This window comes from Artibeus jamaicensis, unplaced genomic scaffold (genome assembly GCF_021234435.1).
Source record: "Artibeus jamaicensis isolate MK-2021 breed Jamaican fruit bat unplaced genomic scaffold, CSHL_Jam_final contig_519, whole genome shotgun sequence".
NCBI lineage: Eukaryota > Metazoa > Chordata > Mammalia > Chiroptera > Phyllostomidae > Artibeus > Artibeus jamaicensis.
The window spans coordinates 53,086,092-53,105,555 of NW_026521871.1; the positions used below are offsets into that span (position 1 = coordinate 53,086,092).

The window sequence follows — 19,464 nt, forward strand, 5'->3', positions numbered from 1 at the left end:
TCTACTAGGTCCTGTGTAGAGTCACATTATAGTCGCCTATAGTTCTGGAGCAAAACCACACTGTCTGCAGTGAAGAAACTGTGATTTCTTTGGAATGCAACCCCTGACACACTACTGCACTGAATGCCAGACCGAGGGAACTTCAGTGGCTAAGAGATCAGCGCCTCCTGTCATAAGGTGGATATTTAACCATGCATCTATTCTGTGACCCACCAGTTCCTCTCCGAAGTTTATTCCTGAAAGAAGTGGAAGCAGATAGACACAAAAAGTCTTCTGCTAAAATGTTCATTAGCCCCAAACTGGAAACAGCCCAATGTCCAACAACAGGAGCAAAAACAAATGGTGGAAAAGCCATGCAATGATTACTATTCAGCAATTAAAAGGAATGAACTAATGATACACATAACCACATGGATGAATCTCAAAAACAGTCCTAGCTGGTGTGGCTCAGTGGATTGAGCGCCGGCAGGCAAACCAAAAGGTCACCAGTTAGATTCCTAGTCAGGGAACCTGCCTGGGTTGCTGGCCAGGTGCCCAGTGGGGGGCGTGCCACTTGGGGCTTGGGAGAGGAAACTGGTTGATGTATCTCTTGCATACTGATGTTTCTCTCCCTTCCCCTCCCTCTAAAAAGACATAAATAAGATCTTTAAAAAAAAAAACAGTATGTGGAAGTGGAAGGTAAGCCAGACACAAAAGAGCAATTACTGTATAATTGCATTAACATGTGATTCAATTACATGTAATCTGATAGCGATCAGACCAGTGTGTACCTCTGGGAGGGGTGATTAGACAGGGACACATGGGAATGTCCTGGATTGATGGAAATAGTATCTATTGTAATTTGTGTGACATTAACGTGGAGGATACATTTGTTCAAACTCGTGAAATTATGCATTACAATATGCATGTTTTACTAAATATAAATTACACCTTGATAAATAATATAAAAATTCACTAAGAGATAATAGTCATTCATTGACATAAGCTTTTAACCTTCAGTTTTTAAAAAATGAACACAGAAGAAAGCAATGGTATATAGCGAAGTAGAAATAAAAGGAATTGAGTCTTAATAATAAATATTTTATTTATTTATTTTTTGAGAGAGGGGAAGGGAAGGAGAAAGAGTGGGAGAGAAATATCAGTGTATGGTTGCCTCTGATGTGTCCCCTGCTGGGAACTGGCCTGCAACCCAGGCATGTGCCCTGACTGGGAATCGAACCGCGATACTCTGGTTCGCAGGCCCACGCTCAATCCACTGAGCTACGCCAGCCAGGGCTTAGGAATTGAGTCTTAATAATAAATGACTTTAAGTACTTATATTCAAAACCACCCGGAAATAAAACCCCAGAGAATACCTATTCAATCAGTCAGGATGAGGTTTTTCTATGCATAACTGAGAGCAATGATGACAGTGTCTTAATTAAAAGAGGCCATTTCTCTCTTGCATCAAGAGCTGTAAGGGCAGCCCTATGGGTTCCAGGGAGCCAACTTTCTCCCAAATTCCTGTTCCTTACCCCAAACGTGTCCCTCACATCCCAAGATAGCTGCTCAAGCTCCATCACCGTGTGCACATTCCAGCCAGGAGAGAAGAAAGTGATAAAGAAGGGCTTTTCCTCCCTCTAAGGATATCTCCCCAAACCCATACCCAACGTTTGTTTGTATTTTATCAGCCAGGACTTAGTGTCACATTTAGATATATGGGGGGCTCGCAACAGTAGTCGTGCTCCTGGGCAACACATGCCCAGAGAGTGGGAGGAAAGGTGCCAGGGGAGCCAATGAGCAATCTTTACCCCAGCCCGCTTCTTCATCCACCTAAATATTCACATGCATCCTCTTTTCATCCCCAAAACTCACAGAATCCCCTCCTCAAAGAAAGCACCTTAAACTTGCAGGAACAGGAAAAAAATGGGGGCAGTGAGGTGCTCTGCCTCATGACAAAGAGCTCCTCTGGGGCCAAAGGGGAGTGAGGGGAATAAGCCAGCATGGAGGCAGTGACCCCAACCTATCCTCTCCCTGGGCTTCAACCCTGTTTTGCGTAGCTTAGTTGAGGCACTCTGGCATTCAAGGCTCTCCACACCTAGACGGGAGCTGCTGGAACAGGCAGAAAACGGGGGCTGCAGTCTGGATGCGCTGCCTGACTCCTCCTGCTCCCAGGCTCACTCCTCTCCCCAGATGCAATGGCAGCAAACTCGGCTACAAAGCTCCCTGCAGACATGCTGCCAGCCACAGCGCACCAGCGGGACCCACCTGTAGACCCACCTGTGGAGCACCCATCAGGGTAGGCCAGGCCCTCCCCTCTCACTGCAGGGCTTAAAGAGCATCATAAACATCTTCCCACAATGAATGTGAGCTAAGTTCTCCTCAGGAGCCCCACGCCCCAGACAAGCAGAGATGCAGAACACATGAGCCAGTCTCCAAACATTTATTCAACTGACATCAGAAATCTCCGCACTCCTTCGTGCCTCAACACAACTCGGGCTGAGCCTGGATGTGGCCGCCAGGACACTGAGGAAGGGGGTTCCAGGAGAAGAGATGACCCAGGAGGGCTTGCGTGGCAGAGGCTGGCCACTCACAGATCAATCTGCACTGGGGTGCGGGGAGCTTCCCCCCGCCCCAGACACCTGAGTCCTGTGCAAGCCACACCCCAGCAGGGACAGGGTGACAGACACCTCCTTCACTCTCTCTGGACAGTCAGCAAGCCAACTGGCTTGACCAAGTGTCAGGTCTAAGGTGTCCACCGTGGATGCCGCCTCTTCCTTGGTAGACGGTTCTCTGAGCCATCCTTGCAGCACCTGCTCCAGCTGGCAGGTCAGCTGGCCCTGGAGCTGGGATGGCTTCGCCCCTCCCTCCTGGCAGGCAGAGCACAGGCAGGGTGGAGGCGGGGCCGAGGCAGGGGCCTGGGCACCAGGCAGGCTTGCTTTCAGGACTCCAGTCTCGCCTCTGCTGTGTTGTGTGGCTCTGTGCAGGGTCAGTGGGTCCCAACAGGAAAGTGAGGGGAGGGCGCTGAGGAGTGGGAGGAGAGGGCTCGTAGGAGCCTCAGAGACAGGAGGGGAGTGGGCCTCGGTGATAGGTGATCACGGGGTCACCAGGAGGCCCAGGGGCAGCCCCAGACACAGGGGCATGATAAGGAGCACCGCTGGGGACAAAACGGTAACCTGGTTCACCACTCCGACGATCCACTTAGAATAGACTGCAACGTCTGTGTAAACTCCGGGCACCTCCCTACGACCACAGCCAAAGCCCCAGCTCACGATCCCCATCTGGACCCACGTGTCATCATAGTCACAGACCAGGGGGCCCCCGGAATCTCCCTGGAGAAAGAGAAACAAACAAACTGCAGGACTGGGAGGGCACCCAGGTCCGAGCATACTGGTCGCACTGCTCGGTGCGGCAGGGGCACTGCTCGGCAGGCCTTCCCCAGACTCCTGCCAGGCCCGGGTCCTGTGCACGTGAGAACTAAGAATTGAGAAGTTAATGGGAAAACTTTAATATCCTCCAAGGCTATTATGACTGGTTATTTCCCAAACCGCAGTGGTTGTAAAACACTCTGTCACCTCTGATGAGAGCCCCCGGATCCTTTCATCTGGCCCAGCGTTTCTCTAGAGGTCCTAGCGCAGAGAGCCAGCTGCCTCCACAGTGTGAGCTCCACTCCCAGGCACCCCATAACCATGCTCCCCGGCTCAGGCGGCACCCTTGTCTTTCCCCAAAGCTACTCCAGTGGCCCCGCCACTAACCAGCTCAGCCAGAAACACACAGCCTCCCCCTCAGCCCCATCCTCACAGGCAGGCCGTCAGGCAGTCACCAAGAATGACTAAACACACCTCTGTCCCCCACCCCACTGACCCGGGCCCTGCTCAGGACTCAGCATCTTTCCCTAGCCTACAGTCCTGCCTGGACGGCATCTAGAAACTTGGTACAGCATTCCAGGCCACACACATTCTGGTTCTAACCCCCTTCTCTGGCCAGAGTTGCTACCTCATTGCTCCAGACCTGTAAAATGTTCCCTAAATGCGACATGTCCCTTTGGATCTCTGAGCCACTGTCCATGCTCTTCCCCTCCCTCCTCCCAGAAATCCAAATACTCATTCTCTGAGACCCAGCTCAAACAGCCCCTCCCCAGGAGGGCAGCTTGGTGCACAGGGCAGACTATGGGCCCCGGGGGCCTGCAGGCTCTCACAGCGGGTGGGGACCTTGAACTATTGTCCTCAGCCCTCACCACACCTGTAAGGTAGGGATGATGTCTGCGCTGCGGGACTGTGATGTGGTTGCATGAGCTATGTACTGTGGGTAACACTCACACCAGCACAGGAAGTGCCACCTAGGAGGAACTCAATGAAGGGAACCTGCGTTATTAGCATTCCCTGTCCCGTCTTCCCCAGACTCCGGAGGGCCCCCGGGCACTGAGGCAGCTCGGGGAGCCACCAGGGGAGTTCTCCCCCCGCATCTCCTTAGGCATCTCCGTACGTAAGGAGATGCAAGGAGGAGGGAGTAAACAGCCCAGGCCCTGCCACACAGAGTGAGCGAGCTTCATGGTAACTGCCTCCATCCCAAGGCAAGAAAGGGTCCGTGCTCTCACCTGGCAAGAATCCTTCCCTACGTCTTTGTAGCCGCAGATCATCCCTGGCAGTACTAAATCCTTAGTCTTTCGAGTGGCCTTCTTCATCATCTCATTACACTTTTCATAGTAGATGATGAATTGGTCGACCTTCTGGAGAGTGAATGAAACCAGTTTGCCACCTACAAGTAAAGACATGCAGCAGTGGGTAGGCCTGCACAGGGGACAGCAAGCCCCCAAACGCCTAAGACTCCACTCCGCAGAAGGCGGGACCAGTGGGCACTGTCCCCATTTGACACCAGAGGAAATTGAGGCCCCACGTTGACACGGAGAGAAGAGAAGGTAAGAGCCAAAACCAAGACAAGAGAAGGAAGGATAGATCAAGACAGAAAAAGGCACAGGCCGTACTGGTTGAGAAATGACAACCAAGCTCCTGCCACTCTGAGTATCAAGGGTCATAGAGACCGGTGTCCTGTGCACTAGTGAAGTGACTTTGCCTGGGACTGGGATCCTGGACTCTGGGAGGGGAAGGGGCTCAAAGGCACTAAATCCAGCCTTGCCCCAGAGACAGGAGGCCCAGCAGCTTCCCCGGCTCCACCCAGACCGGGCAACAGGTGCCCACCAAGACGGGTACTTCCAGTGAGGTTACAGGTGTGACCAACAGACAGCGTGTCACACCCCCAGTGGAAATCCACCCCGCACAGAATGCTATGGCCTCTGGCTCTGTCTCCAGGGAACCTAAAAATACCCCCAAAGCAGCCAGGCGCCATTTCCCCACAAATCTGCAGAAGGAAACTCCCCCTAGGATATCTCTTCTCCTGAGAGCCACTCTGGTCCCCAGGACAGGTACATTTTCCAAGTGGCCCAATTTCTGGGCTAGAGGCGATCGGAAATCACGCCGCCCGCGGTCCTCCGCCATCCTGTCCCTCCCTGTGGCCTCCTTGCCCAGTCCATGGAAAAGGCTGCCTCCCCCGACCCCAGCTGGCGCGCTGCCACCCAGTCTCACCGAATTCTTGTGTCCTGCCCCATCCGGTCACCCAGCACCTGGTCCCGGCTGCCACTTTGAAAGTCGCGTCAGGAATGCAAATGGGGTGGATGGTGACGGTGAAATTCACAGGGTAGTGAAGCTGGAGAAGGGCCAGATCATGGTGAATGGTTCCAATCGTGGAGTACCGCGGGTGCACAGTGATGCTTTTGACCGGGACCACCACGCTGGTGATTTCCTGGAAGACACTCCGGTCCCCCATCTTGACGCTGTAATGGTGTCGCCTGCGGAAGAGAGAGCAGGCCCCTAGCGGAGACCCCAGGAAACACCCCCTTCCCACCCGCCCGCCCCGCACCGCGCCGCAGCCCCCTCGCCTCGCCCTCACCGCCCTCTCCCCAGGCCCCTCCTAATGACGCTCCGAGCTGCTCCGCTCGCCCACATCTTTGCTCTGTTCACCAATCTAGCACAAGGCCACCAAGGCAGAAGCCCTCCCGTCTTCCTGGCGTGGGCTTCTTCGGCTTCCGGTTTGGGTTTGGCTTCCACTTCCGGTTTGCCTCGCACAGCCTCGCCCGGGCCGCAGACCTGGGTGGGGGTGTCGGAGGAGGGCAGGCCCAGCGCCTCCGCCTGCGCGCCTCACCTCAAGATGCAGTGGCCGGCCGTCAGCACCCACTGCTGCGCGATGAGGGTGCCCCCGCACACGTGCCTGCCGCTGACCCGCAGGCTCACCTGCCACGGCCACTCGCCTTCCTGCACGTCCTGGCCGCCCACGATCTTCGTGAGCACGTGGCCGCACACTGTGGCGAAGACAGTGTGGGCAGAAGGACCTCAGTAAACAGGGCCTGTCTCCCGGGGCGCCCCCTCCCTCAGACACCCACGGAGGCCGCGTCCTCTGAGGCTCCAGGGACGTGCTTCAGAGTCCCCAGGCCGTGTGTCCCTCTGACCTCCCAAGGCCAAGCCGTGTCCCGCTTGGACTCCACGAGCAAGGCTGCGGTCACTCGGATCCCCGAGGGCAGAGCCTGGTTCCGCCCCGCCCCGCCCCCAAGCAGCCCCGCGTCCCAGTCCGCGCCTCATCCCTCGCCTGGTGACTCCCAACACGAAGAGTCACCTGGGGTGAACTCCACCACCTTAAAGTCTCCCGCGCCCTCTTGGGAAGTGGGGGCCTCGGAGGGTCCACGAGCCCCTGCGGGTGGCAGCTTCCACGGGCTCGCCCAGGGGTCCTGGCGGCCGCCCCCCGAGGGCGTGGGAGAGGGTGAGGGCAGCGCAGTCCCGCCCTGCATCCCTTCCCCACCCACGCGGGCCTCCCAGAGCAGGGGCTGAAGGAGCAGAAGCCAGACCAGGAGGCCCAAGGACGCCATGGCACCGCCGGTAGCCTCGGCCCTCCAGGAGCGCCCCCTCGCGGCCTGGCGGCAAACAGGGGGGCCGCGGGGTTGTCCAAGGGGCAGAAACCGCGGGGCCTGGCATTGCAAGATTCCTTGCCCGAGCGGGAAATGTCACACTCTGTTTCACTGAGATCCGCGCTCCAGACTGTGTCCAGCCAGAGCCCTGCTGGGTACCGAGGGGCTCGGGTTCCTCTGGGAGAAACTGCCCTCCCAGTTTGGGGGGAGGCTCCCAAGGCGGGCGCCTCCTGCCGCCCCTGTCCTCTCCGGTGTGGTACCTGGCCCAGCGCTGGTAAGGAGAAGCCATCTGGGAATGAGACGAGGAACACCCAGCTTTCCGGTGTCCCGACCTGCTACATGGTACGATCTAAGATGTCTGCTTTTCCATGAAAAACTTGCGAGTCATGCAAAGAAACAGGAAAGCTGGACTGGTACACAGCAAAAGAAGCAGAGACAGGAGCTGTCTTTGAGGGGCCCCATGTGCTGGACAGACTACACAAGCGCATCAAATACAGCTATTTTAAATACAATGTGTTCAAGGAAGTAAAAATAATGATGCTCATACATCTATATGGTATACATATGTGTGCATCTACACACACATCTCAATTGATGAAAGAAAGCATTTGACAATTTAACACCCTTTCATGATAAAAAAAAAAATCAGTGAACTAGGAATAGAAATTTTCTCAATATCTCAAAGGCCATATATGTATGAAAAACCCACAGTGAATGCCATACTCAAATGAAAGACTAAAAGCTTTTCCCTAAAAGCAGGAACAAAATAAGGATGCCTGTTTTCACCACTTCTATGCAACATCTTACTGAAAGTTCTAGCCAGAGCAATTAGACAAGAAAAAGAAATAAAGTCACCCAAATTGGAAGGGAAGAAGTCAAATTATCTCTGTTCACAGATAGCATGATTTTATATATAGAAAATGCTAAAGATTACACACACACAAAAACACCTATTACAGATAATACATTCAAAAAAGTTGCAAGATACAAAGTCAATATGCAAATATCTGTTGCATTTCTGTACACTAACAGTGAACAATCAAATAGGAAATTAATAAAAATCTCATTTACGGTAGCATCAAAAAAATAAAATACTTAGGAATAAATTTAAATAAGTTGGTGAAAGACCCATATACTACAAACTATAAAACATTGCTTAAGTAAATTAAAGAAGACTTAAGTAAATGGAAAAATACCATATATTCATGGACTAGAAGGCTTAATCTTGTTAAAATAATATTATCAAAGCAATCTGTAGATTCAACGCAATCCCTACCAAAATCTCACTGACTTCTTTTGCAGAAATAGAAAAACCATTCTAAAATTCTAATGTAATCTTGAGGATCTGAAATAGCCAAAATAGTGTTGAAAAAGAGAATAAAATTAGAGGACTCATACTTTCTGATTCCAGAACTTACTACAAATCCACAGTAATCAAAACATGGTGATATTAGCATAATAACAGACATATAGACCAATGGAATAGAATAAAGAAACCAGAAAAAATCCTCACATATATGGTCAAATAATTTTAAACAAGGGTATCAAGAACATTCAATGGGGGCAGAACAGTATTTTCAACAAAGTGTGCCAGGAAGACTGGATACCCACATGCAAAAGAATAAAGTTGTGCCCTTACCTTAAACAACATACAAAAATTAACTCAAAATGGATCAAAGACCTCAATGTAAAAGCTAAAACTACGAAACTTAGGAAAAAACAAAGGAGAATATCAGATTTGGCAGTGATTTCTTGGATATCACCCCAAAAGTACAAAAAAAAAGAAAAAATAGATGAACTGGACTTCACCAAAATTAATAACTTTTGTACTATAAAGGACATTATCCAGAGAGTGAAAGAAAACCCACAGAATGGGAAACAATATTTTCAAGTCTTACATCTGATGAAGGATTCATATCCATAATATATAAAGAACTCCTACAACTCAACAATAACAAAGAAAATCTAATGGACAAAAAAATTGAATAGACATTTCTCCAAAGAAGATTCACTAATGGCCAGTAAACACATAAAAAGATGCCCAACATTTCTAATCATTAGGGAAATACAAAATCAAAATCACAATAAGATACCACTTCACACCGATTATGGTAGGCAAAAAAAAACAAACAAAAACTCAACACTATAGAAAGTAACAAATACTGGTCAAGAGGAGGAAAATTGGAACCCTGTGCATTGCTGGTGAGAATTTAAAATGGTGCAACCACTGTGGAAAGCAATACGGCAATTCCTCAAGAAGTTAAACATAGAATTGCCATATGATCCAGAAATCCCACTCCTTAGGTACGTACCCAAAAGAATTGAAAGCAGGGATTCAAACAGATATTTGTACCCCCATGTCCATATCCTCAAAACCTGTAAATATGTTACCTTACATGGTAAAAGGGACTTTGCAGATGTAATTAACCTTAAGGACTTTGAGTGGAGATATAATCCTGAACTATCTGGGTGAGGCCAATATAATCACACGAATCCTTACAAGTGGAGAACTTTTCTTGGCTGTAGTCAGAGAGATGCCACAGTGCTAACTTTGAATGTGGAGAAAGAGGGGCCATAAACCAAGGAATGCAGGTAACATCCAAAAGCTAGAAAATGCAAGAAAACAGATTCCTCTCTAGGCCTCTGGAAGGAATGGGTGCTGCTGACACCGTGATTTTAGCCTTCCAAGTCTTCCTGCAGACTTCTGGAAGGCATACCATTAAGTAAACCAGGCAAAATAAAAACTGAGGTACACAGTATGATCTCATTTGGATAGCAGCAGAAAGTTCCTGCTATATTCATAGCTGTGTGTCTACATGTGGAAGCCAAATAAATGACAGCTGTCTTAAGGTGGTTGCTGCTCCAACAAAGATTCCCCTTCCCAGTAACTACCCATCACCATTGGGTACCCACAGGTCTCTGAGAGGTGAAACCACCCCATTGCCCAACTGTAGAGCTATTCACCATTATGCCATCTAAGGTCGTAACTGCTGGGTCCCGAATAGCAGGTGACCTGATGCCAGCCAGTGAGTTTCAGGAAAAGTTTTGGGGAACCTAAGAAGAGGCCTCCTCATTCTTCTCAAGAACCTTCCACCAGGGACTTTGCTCCCATCCCCTGACAGTGAATGAAAACAAGTGGGCTCACTGGGCTGGTGCAGAGCGCCCTGAAAGGCCATGGGAATCAGCCTCTGAAGTCACTGATCCTGAGGATGGCAGAGCACAGAGGAGTGAGACAGGGACTGTGGACGTACGCACTGAAGCCACCTGACCTATGCATTCTCAAGGGACAGCCATCTACTATTTTTGTTTACATTTAGAGCCGCTTGACATCAGTGTTCTCTTCCTGGGCACAGAGCATCATCCAATCAGCACAGACATTCATTTGACTTCTCCTTTTGGACTTTGTGTATGCCCCTCCTGCTCTCCACATCCAGACCCAGTCGGAGGATCAAGCCTTCTGCCCCCTAACCCAGGGAGGTCAGCAAAATCACACAACAGAGACACCTCTCACTGAGACTCTTTTAAAAACTTTATGAGGGGTTGGAAGGAAAGGGGAAAGAGAGAAGGGAGAGAGGGAGGGACAAGAGGGGAGGAAGAAACTGAGTTATACATGGGCAGGAAGATCTGAAATGCATCATTTGTGAAACATATAATTGCCTTCTAAAACATATCCAAATGAACCAATTGAAAAATTAATAAAACAATAGGAAAAAAACCTAAGAGGGCTGGGGAAAGATCAATATACAAAATCAATAGCTTTCTATTCCTTAGCAATAACAAATTAGAATATGTAGTAGGAAAAAATATTCTATTAATGATAGCCACTCACATTTTTGCAAATACCTAGGAATTGGCAGAGGATGTCATACCCCGTGCCCAGGTTCCTGTGACCCTTTCTCATCACTGTCCTCCTGACTCCCAGGGCCCCAGACACATGAGCCTTCTTGATACACCTCACTGGCTGACCCTCTGCCCCCAAATATCCACACAGCTCATTGCCTGAGAGACAAAATCAAGACTATTATGCAGGTATTTATATATAATAAGAGAGAAAACAAATGTCCACAATTTTGTTTATTGATGAAATGTGAAATATAATTTTTCTTTAGAGAGGAAGGGGGGAGAAAGGGAGAGAAACATCAATGTATGGTTCCCTCTCGTGCGTCCCCTGCTGGGAACTGGCCTGCAACCCAGGCATGTGCCCTGACTGGGAAGAGAACTGCGATCCTTTGATTTGCAGGCCCGTGCTCAATCCACTGAGCTACACCAGTCAGGGCGTGAAATATATTTAAAAAAAAGAACTGAGTACTGCTTTTTGTTTTTGTTTTCTTGGTAACATAGGTCAACTAAGGACAAGAATAAAATTATTTCGGGGGGCATAACATCAAAGTTAATGTTTCCTACCATGGAATTGATTGCAAATGTCCTTCTCTGAAAATCATTCTCGGCTAAGAGATGGTGGGCCAACTATCCTCAAATGTCACCTCCGCATGGAGGCTCTCCGAGACACGCTCTCAAAAACTGTCCCGCCACACAACTCCGCCCTCTCAATCCCTCTCACCCCCTCTACCATACTCTGCGGCACTTCTCACAATCTGACGAACTCTGTCTTCTACTCGTGTGCATATTCCACGTGTAAACTTTATGCAGGCAGGGGTTTTGTCTGTCATGTCACTGCTGTATTCCCAGCATCTGGAACATGTCTGGCACATAGTAGGCACTCAGTAAATATCTGTTGAAGGAATGGATGGATGGATGACTGAATGGATGGAACTGTAATGAGGACAGAATGCATTAATACCTGTAAGTCCTTAGAGCATTGCCCGGCACACGCCGTGCTCAATCAGTATTCATCACTGTTATTGTTACTTTCAGAAGGGGCCCCCAGCAGCTGGAAAGTGCAGGCTTCGGAGCTAACGAACAAAATCTTCCAGCCACCGCACGTGCCCACCATCTGCCTACCTGCCTGTTGCATCTCCTACCTCCCGAACCCTGCCCCAGGAAGCCCAGGGCCTGATCACTGCCTGGCCCTTCAGCTTCCCCAAAAGCCCCCTCCTCCCGCCTTCTGGAAATCACCGTTCCTGGGGTCTGTCTGCTCCCCGGCACTGGCCCCCTCTCTAATCCCACCGCAGCACCATCCCGCGGGCAAGGAAATGAGAGGTGAGAGGCTAAGTTTCCCGGAATCATACGAGGCAGGGGCAGGGCTGGGGAGAAGGGGCCCAGGGCACACAACACAGCAGACGGACGGATGGACAGCTTTCTGGAGGAGCCAGCAGCAGAGCTGGGACTGCAGACCAGACCCCTCCTCCCTGCGGACTTCTCCGCCAGGCCAGGCGGCAGGGGCTCACTCGGGAGCCGGCTCCGCCCCCTGGCCCAGGGCCAGCCGTCATCCCCGTGAGGTCAGCCACGGGCCCGCGATTTCGGGGAAATACCAGCTCCTGATTAAAAACAGGCGGTGGTCAGGCCCCTGCTGCTTTCCCAGTAGAAACTAGGGTGTTTGTTCCGAGAGGAACAAGAGTGAGCAGGGCCTGGCCAGGGCCGCGAAGGCGGGAGACTTGAGCCGCAGTACCTGGTTGTGGATCAGGACGTCCGGGGGAACCGGGGATGGCGGGAAAGACCGGGCGGGGTTACCCAGACGTTCTGGCAAGGGCAACCTGCGTGGGGGACGGCCACACAGCACGTGGAACTGAGCCGACCAGGGAGGGGTCGCGGACTGTGGCCTGGAAGCCACGCGGGGGCAGGCAGGGCAGCCTTCACGGAGACTCGCACCCAGCACCACACTAAGGCAGCGGGCGGGGCCTAAGAAAAAGCCGGAGGAGACTAAGTTCCTCCTTCCTGGGTGGGCAGCCGGCGGCCCCCAGCCCCCAGCCCTGTCCCTCCGGAGCCGCTCGCCCCACCTCCCCGAGGCCAGGCGCAGTGCCCCGCAGGGGGCGACCGAGTGCCATCCCCTGGCGCAGACCCGGCCTGTTGGGCCGCCCGGCATCTGGAGCGAGTTAGGCCGGGGCGGCCTGGCGGGCGGCGGCGTGAGCTCATCCCGGCCCGCCCCGCTGCGGTTTCCCGGAGCGGCGAGGGGAACGGAGCACAGAAGCGCCGCCGCGGGCCGGCCGGGGGCGCGCGGCAGGAGCAGCGACTCCTCCCGGGATGTGGGTGTGAGCGGGGAGGCAGCAGCGTGTGTGTCACTGGCGCATCGCCCAGGGCTGGCTGAGCCCTGGGAGCCGGCCACCAACATGTGTCGCTGCGTGTCACCGTGTGCCGTGGCTTGTGAGGGTGTGTATGTCCCCGTGGGGGAAACACTGCGTGTAACAAGTTGCACACACCCCAGCACATACTTCTCATTTTACAGAAAAGAAGGCCGAGTGCAGAGGAGGACGGCCAGGGCGGTGGCACGAGGCTGGGCTCCTGGCTGCCTTAACCCCGAGCCTGTGCCCCCGTGTGTGGGCAAACGCTCCGAGCCAGCCCACATGTTCCACGGTGCTGGGGTCAGTGTTTGGGGCTCACTCCCCCTCCCCCTATACACAAACCCAGCTCCCTGGTCACTGTCCCCCCACACGCACACCCATACCCTCCTTCCTCAGGACCTTGGGCACTTCTCCTTTAGAAGGGAAGAAAGGACCCCTTCACACCGGGGTCATGGCTAACAGTGATACACACAGACCACATAGGAAGACACGGACACATGCCTGGATACAGATTCACACATGGAGGCACACATAAGGGGACACTCTCCTATTAGCGGGACTCCGAGCCTGGGGGGCCAGCAGGCGGGTCACCAGATAGTGGTAAGGCCTGGGGAGACCTCTTGGTGAGAGGCCAGCACCCTTGCCAGGGCTGGGGAGCAGGAGGGCCTGGAGATCACTGACCCCAGAATCTGCAAGGTTCTGGATCCCTGAAATAGACCCTGAGGGTGCTGCCCAGGGCATGAAAGGCCCCAGAGACCCCGGGACAACCAGAGCCAGGAGCCAGGGTCGGGACATGGCATTGCGGGCATATCCAGGCTCAAAGCAGGAAGCTGGGGCTGGAGCAGGCGCCTCTGAGCACTAGGGCTCCCCCCACCCATTGGGCCCGTCCTCACTTTGGACCTTCACCTCAGGAACCTCCTGTCCCAGCTTCGGGAACCATAGCTGCAGCCACACTGGAGACCTCAGGAAGGTGACGCTGGCCACTCAGAACCCACCTGTCTTCCTGGCTGGGCTCGCAATGGCATGCCCCCACCCTCCTCCCTTCACCCCACAGCTGGGTGGTGGCTCTGAGACAAGCATCGTCCCTGCAGGGTGCGGCATATGGGCCCATCGCCCTTCCTTACCAGCTCTTACTGCCAGGGCCCAAAGCACATGTTGGCAGAGCTTGCAAGGAATCTAGACCTCCATGTCTCCACGGTGTCCCCACCTGTGAGATGCAGAGGAGCGCATGCCCCAGCTAGACCTCTCCAGGGAGTGTTCACTCCAGAGGGATGTGCACCTACCGTAACCACCAGGATCCTCAGCCCCCTGGGTACTGGGGCGAGCTGGGTGAGGGATTTGTCAACTGGAATAACTCTGGTTTACATAACCAGAGCCTCCAAATTACTTAGCAAAACATGTTTGCTTTTTAATTAACATGTGCTTGAAAAACAATGGTTTTAATTAAAGTGGGTGGGGGAGAACAGGCCAAGGCGCTCCGAGTTGGGGCCCACACTTCCTAAAAATAAAGTGAGAGCCTAGCCCCAAGCCGGCAGAGGCTGGGGTCAGCACCCTTGAGGAGCCCGAGCAACAACCGCACCTGCTTCACCCCGCTCCAGCGCCCTCTCGGAGAATTCTCCCTTTTCATGACAGTTTGACTACCCCCTTACCCATTGTTCCCTGGTCCCCTCTGGGAAGGGGTGGGCTTTTAGAAAGCAGTCTTTAGGGTAAATGATGGGGGTCCACCAGGCAGAGAAGAAAGAGGGAACAGCATGAGGGGAGACCTGAGAGTGGGGGTCTTATTGGGGGAACATTAAGTTTACCGGGGAGAGAGGTACAAGAGGTGGGGGGGGAATGACCAGTAGAAAAGCCAGATCCCCCAGACCCGAGGACCAGATGTCCAATCCTCAGGGAGACAGTGGGGGAGGGGAGGGCAGTTGAGCTGGGGCTGGGATCACAGGAGTGGAAGGGAGGGATTGGCAGAGGGGCAGTGGAGGCTGGAGGCAGCAGGCAGCCTCGGGCCTGGGGGGCTTACTGGCAAGAGGCTGTTGGCCAGAGCTGCAGGTCTGATCAGTCCAGCAGGGGGCAGCGTTGGCCCCATCGTCCCGCTAGCAGGAGCACCCACCCAGTGGGTGCTCAGCAAATGCTAGAGGAAGAGTGAGAATGAGGAGCTGTCCCTCCGAGTCAGCCATAGCTTCTCCTCTTTCTGACCTTTTTGGGCCAGCACTGGGGTCAGAGGTCAGCACCCCACTCTCTTGCCCATACAGGCAAAGGGAGCTTGAGAGGAAGCCTCTGGAGAGTAAGGGCACCCCACAGCGGTCGAGTCTGGAGGCTCCAAACCCCCAGCTCTCAGCAGCCCCGCCCGAGACCCTGTTTCTCATTAGGGGCCTTCTAGCCTCCCCCACCCTACATGAAACGTGCCTCCCTGTACTTAATTCATTACACTCCTCCTGGGTGGGAGGCCCGCGGGGGCTATTTTTCCCCTGAGCTCAGACATTCCTAGCTTTATTATTCTCCACATTTCAAAGCAGCTGTCACCTCCCCCAACCACCCGGAGCCCCACGCTCAGAATCCAGAAGGGGCCTCTCCAGGGCTCAGAACACCAGAGGGTCCCACGGCTGCAGCCCAGCACAGAAGGCAAACTGAGGCTGCGAGACAGCCTCAGGGCCCCTGCAGGGACCTCCTCTCACGGGCTACACCCGAACTTACCTCCCCTCAAGCTTGGATCCTCACGTGCACCCCTATCACCCTCCCATACATAACACTGTCTTGCTTGACCCTGTGGGCCACCTTCTACACAGGTGACCTCAGGGGTCCCCTCTACCAGGCACAGGGAGCCCATGTCTCCCGTCACCCCCACCTCCCACTGAAGCAAGTGTGCAGACAGTTCCCAGGCCTCTGGCCTGCTCAGGGCCCTAACAACTTGAGTTCCTCACTGCGTCAGAGTTTTACAGAAGGCAAGGCCCACCTAGAAACTAGGAGGGCTAGGTCTGCCCAGCAGACCACCGAGGGGCCAGGCAAGGGGAGGGTCAGGTCTAAGGCTCTAGTTCTAGAATCTGGGAAACTAGAGAGGAGACTAGAGAGGAGACTAGACAGGCCCTTGACAGAGTTTTGCCCGATGTCAGAGAGCCGCCCCGTCCAGCAAAACACGGGGAGAGCTCCCCATCGCTGGGGGTCTTCGAGCCAGTAGCAGCTCATCAGACTCGGCCTGGAAAAGAGGTCGGCCCAGGTGTCTGAGGCCCCTTTCTGCCCAACTTTGAGGTCAGAGTCTGGGGTCAGGAGGCACAGCCCGCACTGCCGAGGAGTGGGGTGTGGGAGCCCTCCTCGCTTGCTCGGGAGCAGTTAGGCAGGTCTGAGCATGAAGGCCACGGCCCAAGGACAGAAGGCCTGGGAGCTGGCCTGAGGCCGGAGCAGGACCTGGTCTAGGCATTTTCCTGGTTGGGTCACTGTAAGGCCCTGGCACCTGGTGAAGCGCTGGAAGCGCAGTAGATGCGAGATCTCTTCGGACTGATGAGTTCTGTGGGGTCTGACCCAGGTCCTATTTCGAGGGGCAGGGGCAGAAAGCAGCCTGCAGGAGTCAGGGCCTCCACCTCCGGGAGGGACTCTGACCACAGGGGAAACTGAGGCAGGAGCCCAGGTGGGGAAGGCAAGCTGGCAGTGCTGGGAATTGAGTTTGGAGGTCACACTTGATACCCTGTGGCCATCTTGCCACTGCTGACCCCACAGCCAGGCATGTCCACTCTGGGTAAGGGGGCTTGATTGCTGGGCTCTTGGTGCCCAGGAGGGTGGGCGGTGTCCCATGATGTGGCCCTGGAGGGTCCTCACCATCCACAGCAAACCTGGGGGCCCAGGGCCTGCCCACACCTCCAGGTCTACCCCCAGGAATCCCCCTTGGCACAAGGAAGGCACCCCATGGGACATGGGTGCACAGAGCCTGGGGTCCTGAGAGAGGGGCCGCTCCTAGCTGACCGAAGCTGTCTCTGCCGGGAGATGCAGAACCCTCCTGGGGGCTTCCAGCCCAGGCCCCTCCAGTCTGGCCAGGCCACGCAGAGGGCACCCCTGAAGCTCCCGAAATGGGCCCAGCTTCCCCTCCCATCCCTCAGCCCTGAGCTCTGCTTCTCTTCCCAGACAAGGAACAACCACTGAAGGTTTGCCTTCCTGCCAGAGCAGCACCACCCCACCCCCTGTGCTGTCCCTCAACACCAGGAGGCGCTGCCGCTGGCTTCCCACCTCCCACTGCAGGCTCCAGAGGTGGAGACGGCGGGGGGGGGGGGGGGGTTGGGGACACTTAGAATCTCAGGGTTGCAGGCACTCCAGCAAAGGGAGCTGGGGTACCTTCACCTGTGTGCCCCACCCCCAGCGCTGACCTCGCCTGTAGCCGCCAGCCCCAGGGGCTCATCCGCATGGCCCCTGCCACCCCCCACACCATCCCGATGGGCAGGGCCAGGCCTCTGTCCATCAGCACAGATGGAGCACAGCTGGCACCTGACAGTTACATAATGGCTGGATGGGGGGGGGGGGTGTGAGCAGGCAGGCGGACAGACAGACAGATGGATGGATGAGTTGATTCAAATGTCTCTTGGGCCTGGAAAGGGTCTACCCCATTCAAGGGTCTGTGTCCAGGGCCTTGGGAAGATGTTGACTGGAAAAAATGGAAATTGCTTCAAAACTTAAAAATTGACTCGTAAGGTCTAATTTTGCCAAAAACATGGAAAACAAGAGGCACCAGCTACCCCCACTATTGTTTTGAAAACAAAAGGAAAATCTCAAGGCCAAAAAAAAAAGGGGGGGGGCAGGACATGATTTCAGAAGACAGGCCTCAGAAGGTGCAGAACAAAGGAGCTTCCTGGAAAGGCCCAACGTGACCTCACTCTCCTCTGTGAACACTCCCAGGTTGGGCCCAGGCCTGGGGGCGTCCATGTGCTTCCAGTCTCTGCCGGAGCGAGGACCCATTCTGCAGCCTCCCTACTGGAATTGGTCCGCCCCTATTTGCACACCCCTTGGAACAGGGTCCTCACTACCTACCCCAGTTAGCTGGTAGCTGGGCGTGTTATTCCAGAGCACCTTTAAGTGGCTTCCAAGCACCATGGGGAGGTAAGAAAGAGACCGGGAGGGGAGTGAGATGGAAGAGGGGCAGAGGCGAGAGAAAACAGACGCCTCCAGACCTGTGGCACAAGAATCATGGCGGGGAAAGCAGCGACCGTGTTTGGCTGAACCAAAGTATAAAAATCAGGAAGTTGGCCAAAACCTGAGGCTTTTCAAGGGACACTGTCTCCCATCTCCGGAGTTCCAGAGTCCTCCAGCTCCCTTACTCTCTGGAAAGACCTGTGACACAGCCCTTCTCATCAAGCCCTCGGTGGCTTTGGATGGTACCTGGATGCACGGGCCAGAGAAGGGAGCAAGGATTGGAAGAGAACGGTGGAACCTCGAGCATCCTCAGCCAGGCTAGGGAGGAGCCCTGACCTTCTAGGTCCTGCCCTGTCCAGGGGGCCCTGGCTGCTGAGACTGGAGGGGCTCGTTGGGCAGCCAGCCCTGGAGGCCTCACACGCGCACACACTCACACTCACACGCGCTCCACATTCCAGCTGTGCTCTGTCAGCATCTGGGCAAACCAGGATTGTGTGGCTTTGGGAGGGCGGGAACAAATAACCCCCAAAGCTGGGTGAGGGCAGGCCTGGGGCTTGTTGAAGAGACTCGGGAGAACCCCAGGGAGACACTTCTGAGCTGGGTCAGCGGGTTCAAGGTCTGGGGTTTTCCTGCTGTTGTCTGGGGTGCCCGGGTCAGCATACCCTGGGGTGTGGCTGGCCCTATACCCAGGCAGGCTCATCCCCACCCCTCCCTCCCACCCTCCCCACCGCCCCAGGCCTCAGGACCAACAGCAGAGCACTCCATCCTGGCCCCCTCAGCACCGCTTATGCAACAGGAGGGCTGCCTGTCCCACGGTGGCCCAATTTCTCCTGCTCCTCCCTGCCCCCTCCCGCCTCCCCTGCACGCCCCTCCGATTTCACACACCGCATTGCTTGGACCCTTCCATTCTAACCCTGATTTCTCTTAAGATCTTCGTCAGCCTTCTGCCTGCCCCTCGGCAGCAGGGTGTTTGAGCCCCACAGTCGGATTTCTTTCCTTCCGGTGACCACATAAGGTCTTCCTCCGATTCTCGATTTCCTCAAGGCTCTGCCTGACTTCCTTCTACCTGGGCCTGAATTTCTGGCTGTCTGGGCCCCCACTCAGTGCTCTCTGACCCACGTCCCAGTGGTGACCTGCCGTCCCTGTGGATGGTGTCCGGAGAGAGGACACAGGGCGTGACAGGTTGCCAGGAGCCCGGGGCATTGGTCCCCAGTTTCCTGGCTGCCCCACGGACCCCCTGGTTCG

The 19,464-nt window shown here is 54.3% G+C and overlaps 1 protein-coding gene across 1 annotated transcript; it reads right to left on the reverse strand.

Annotated features, from left to right (window-relative positions):
* Window positions 1-2,421: 2,421 nt before the first annotated feature.
* On the reverse strand, window positions 2,422-13,163 carry LOC119037215 (serine protease 42-like). The gene is made up of 7 exons (XM_053669286.1): window positions 12,832-13,163; window positions 12,463-12,588; window positions 7,195-7,310; window positions 6,178-6,334; window positions 5,562-5,824; window positions 4,577-4,737; window positions 2,422-3,311 (listed from the first exon to the last, which is right to left on the reverse strand). The coding sequence occupies exons 1-7, from the start codon at window positions 13,161-13,163 to the stop codon at window positions 3,075-3,077; spliced, it is 1,392 nt and encodes a 463-aa protein (XP_053525261.1). The 3' UTR covers window positions 2,422-3,074.
* Window positions 13,164-19,464: the final 6,301 nt, after the last annotated feature.

Bases quoted from the DNA above. Each gene is read 5' to 3' on its own strand.
- LOC119037215 (XM_053669286.1), bottom strand. From the start codon at position 13,163: ATGTTGGTGGCCGGCTCCCAGGGCTCAGCCAGCCCTGGGCGATGCGCC. The intron at 12,589-12,831 runs GTGGGGCGAGCG...TCCCCCACGCAG, and splicing joins CTGCGCCTGGCCTCGGGGAG to GTTGCCCTTGCCAGAACGTC. The intron at 6,335-7,194 runs GTACCACACCGG...TCTTCGCCACAG, and splicing joins CCTTACCAGCGCTGGGCCAG to TGTGCGGCCACGTGCTCACG.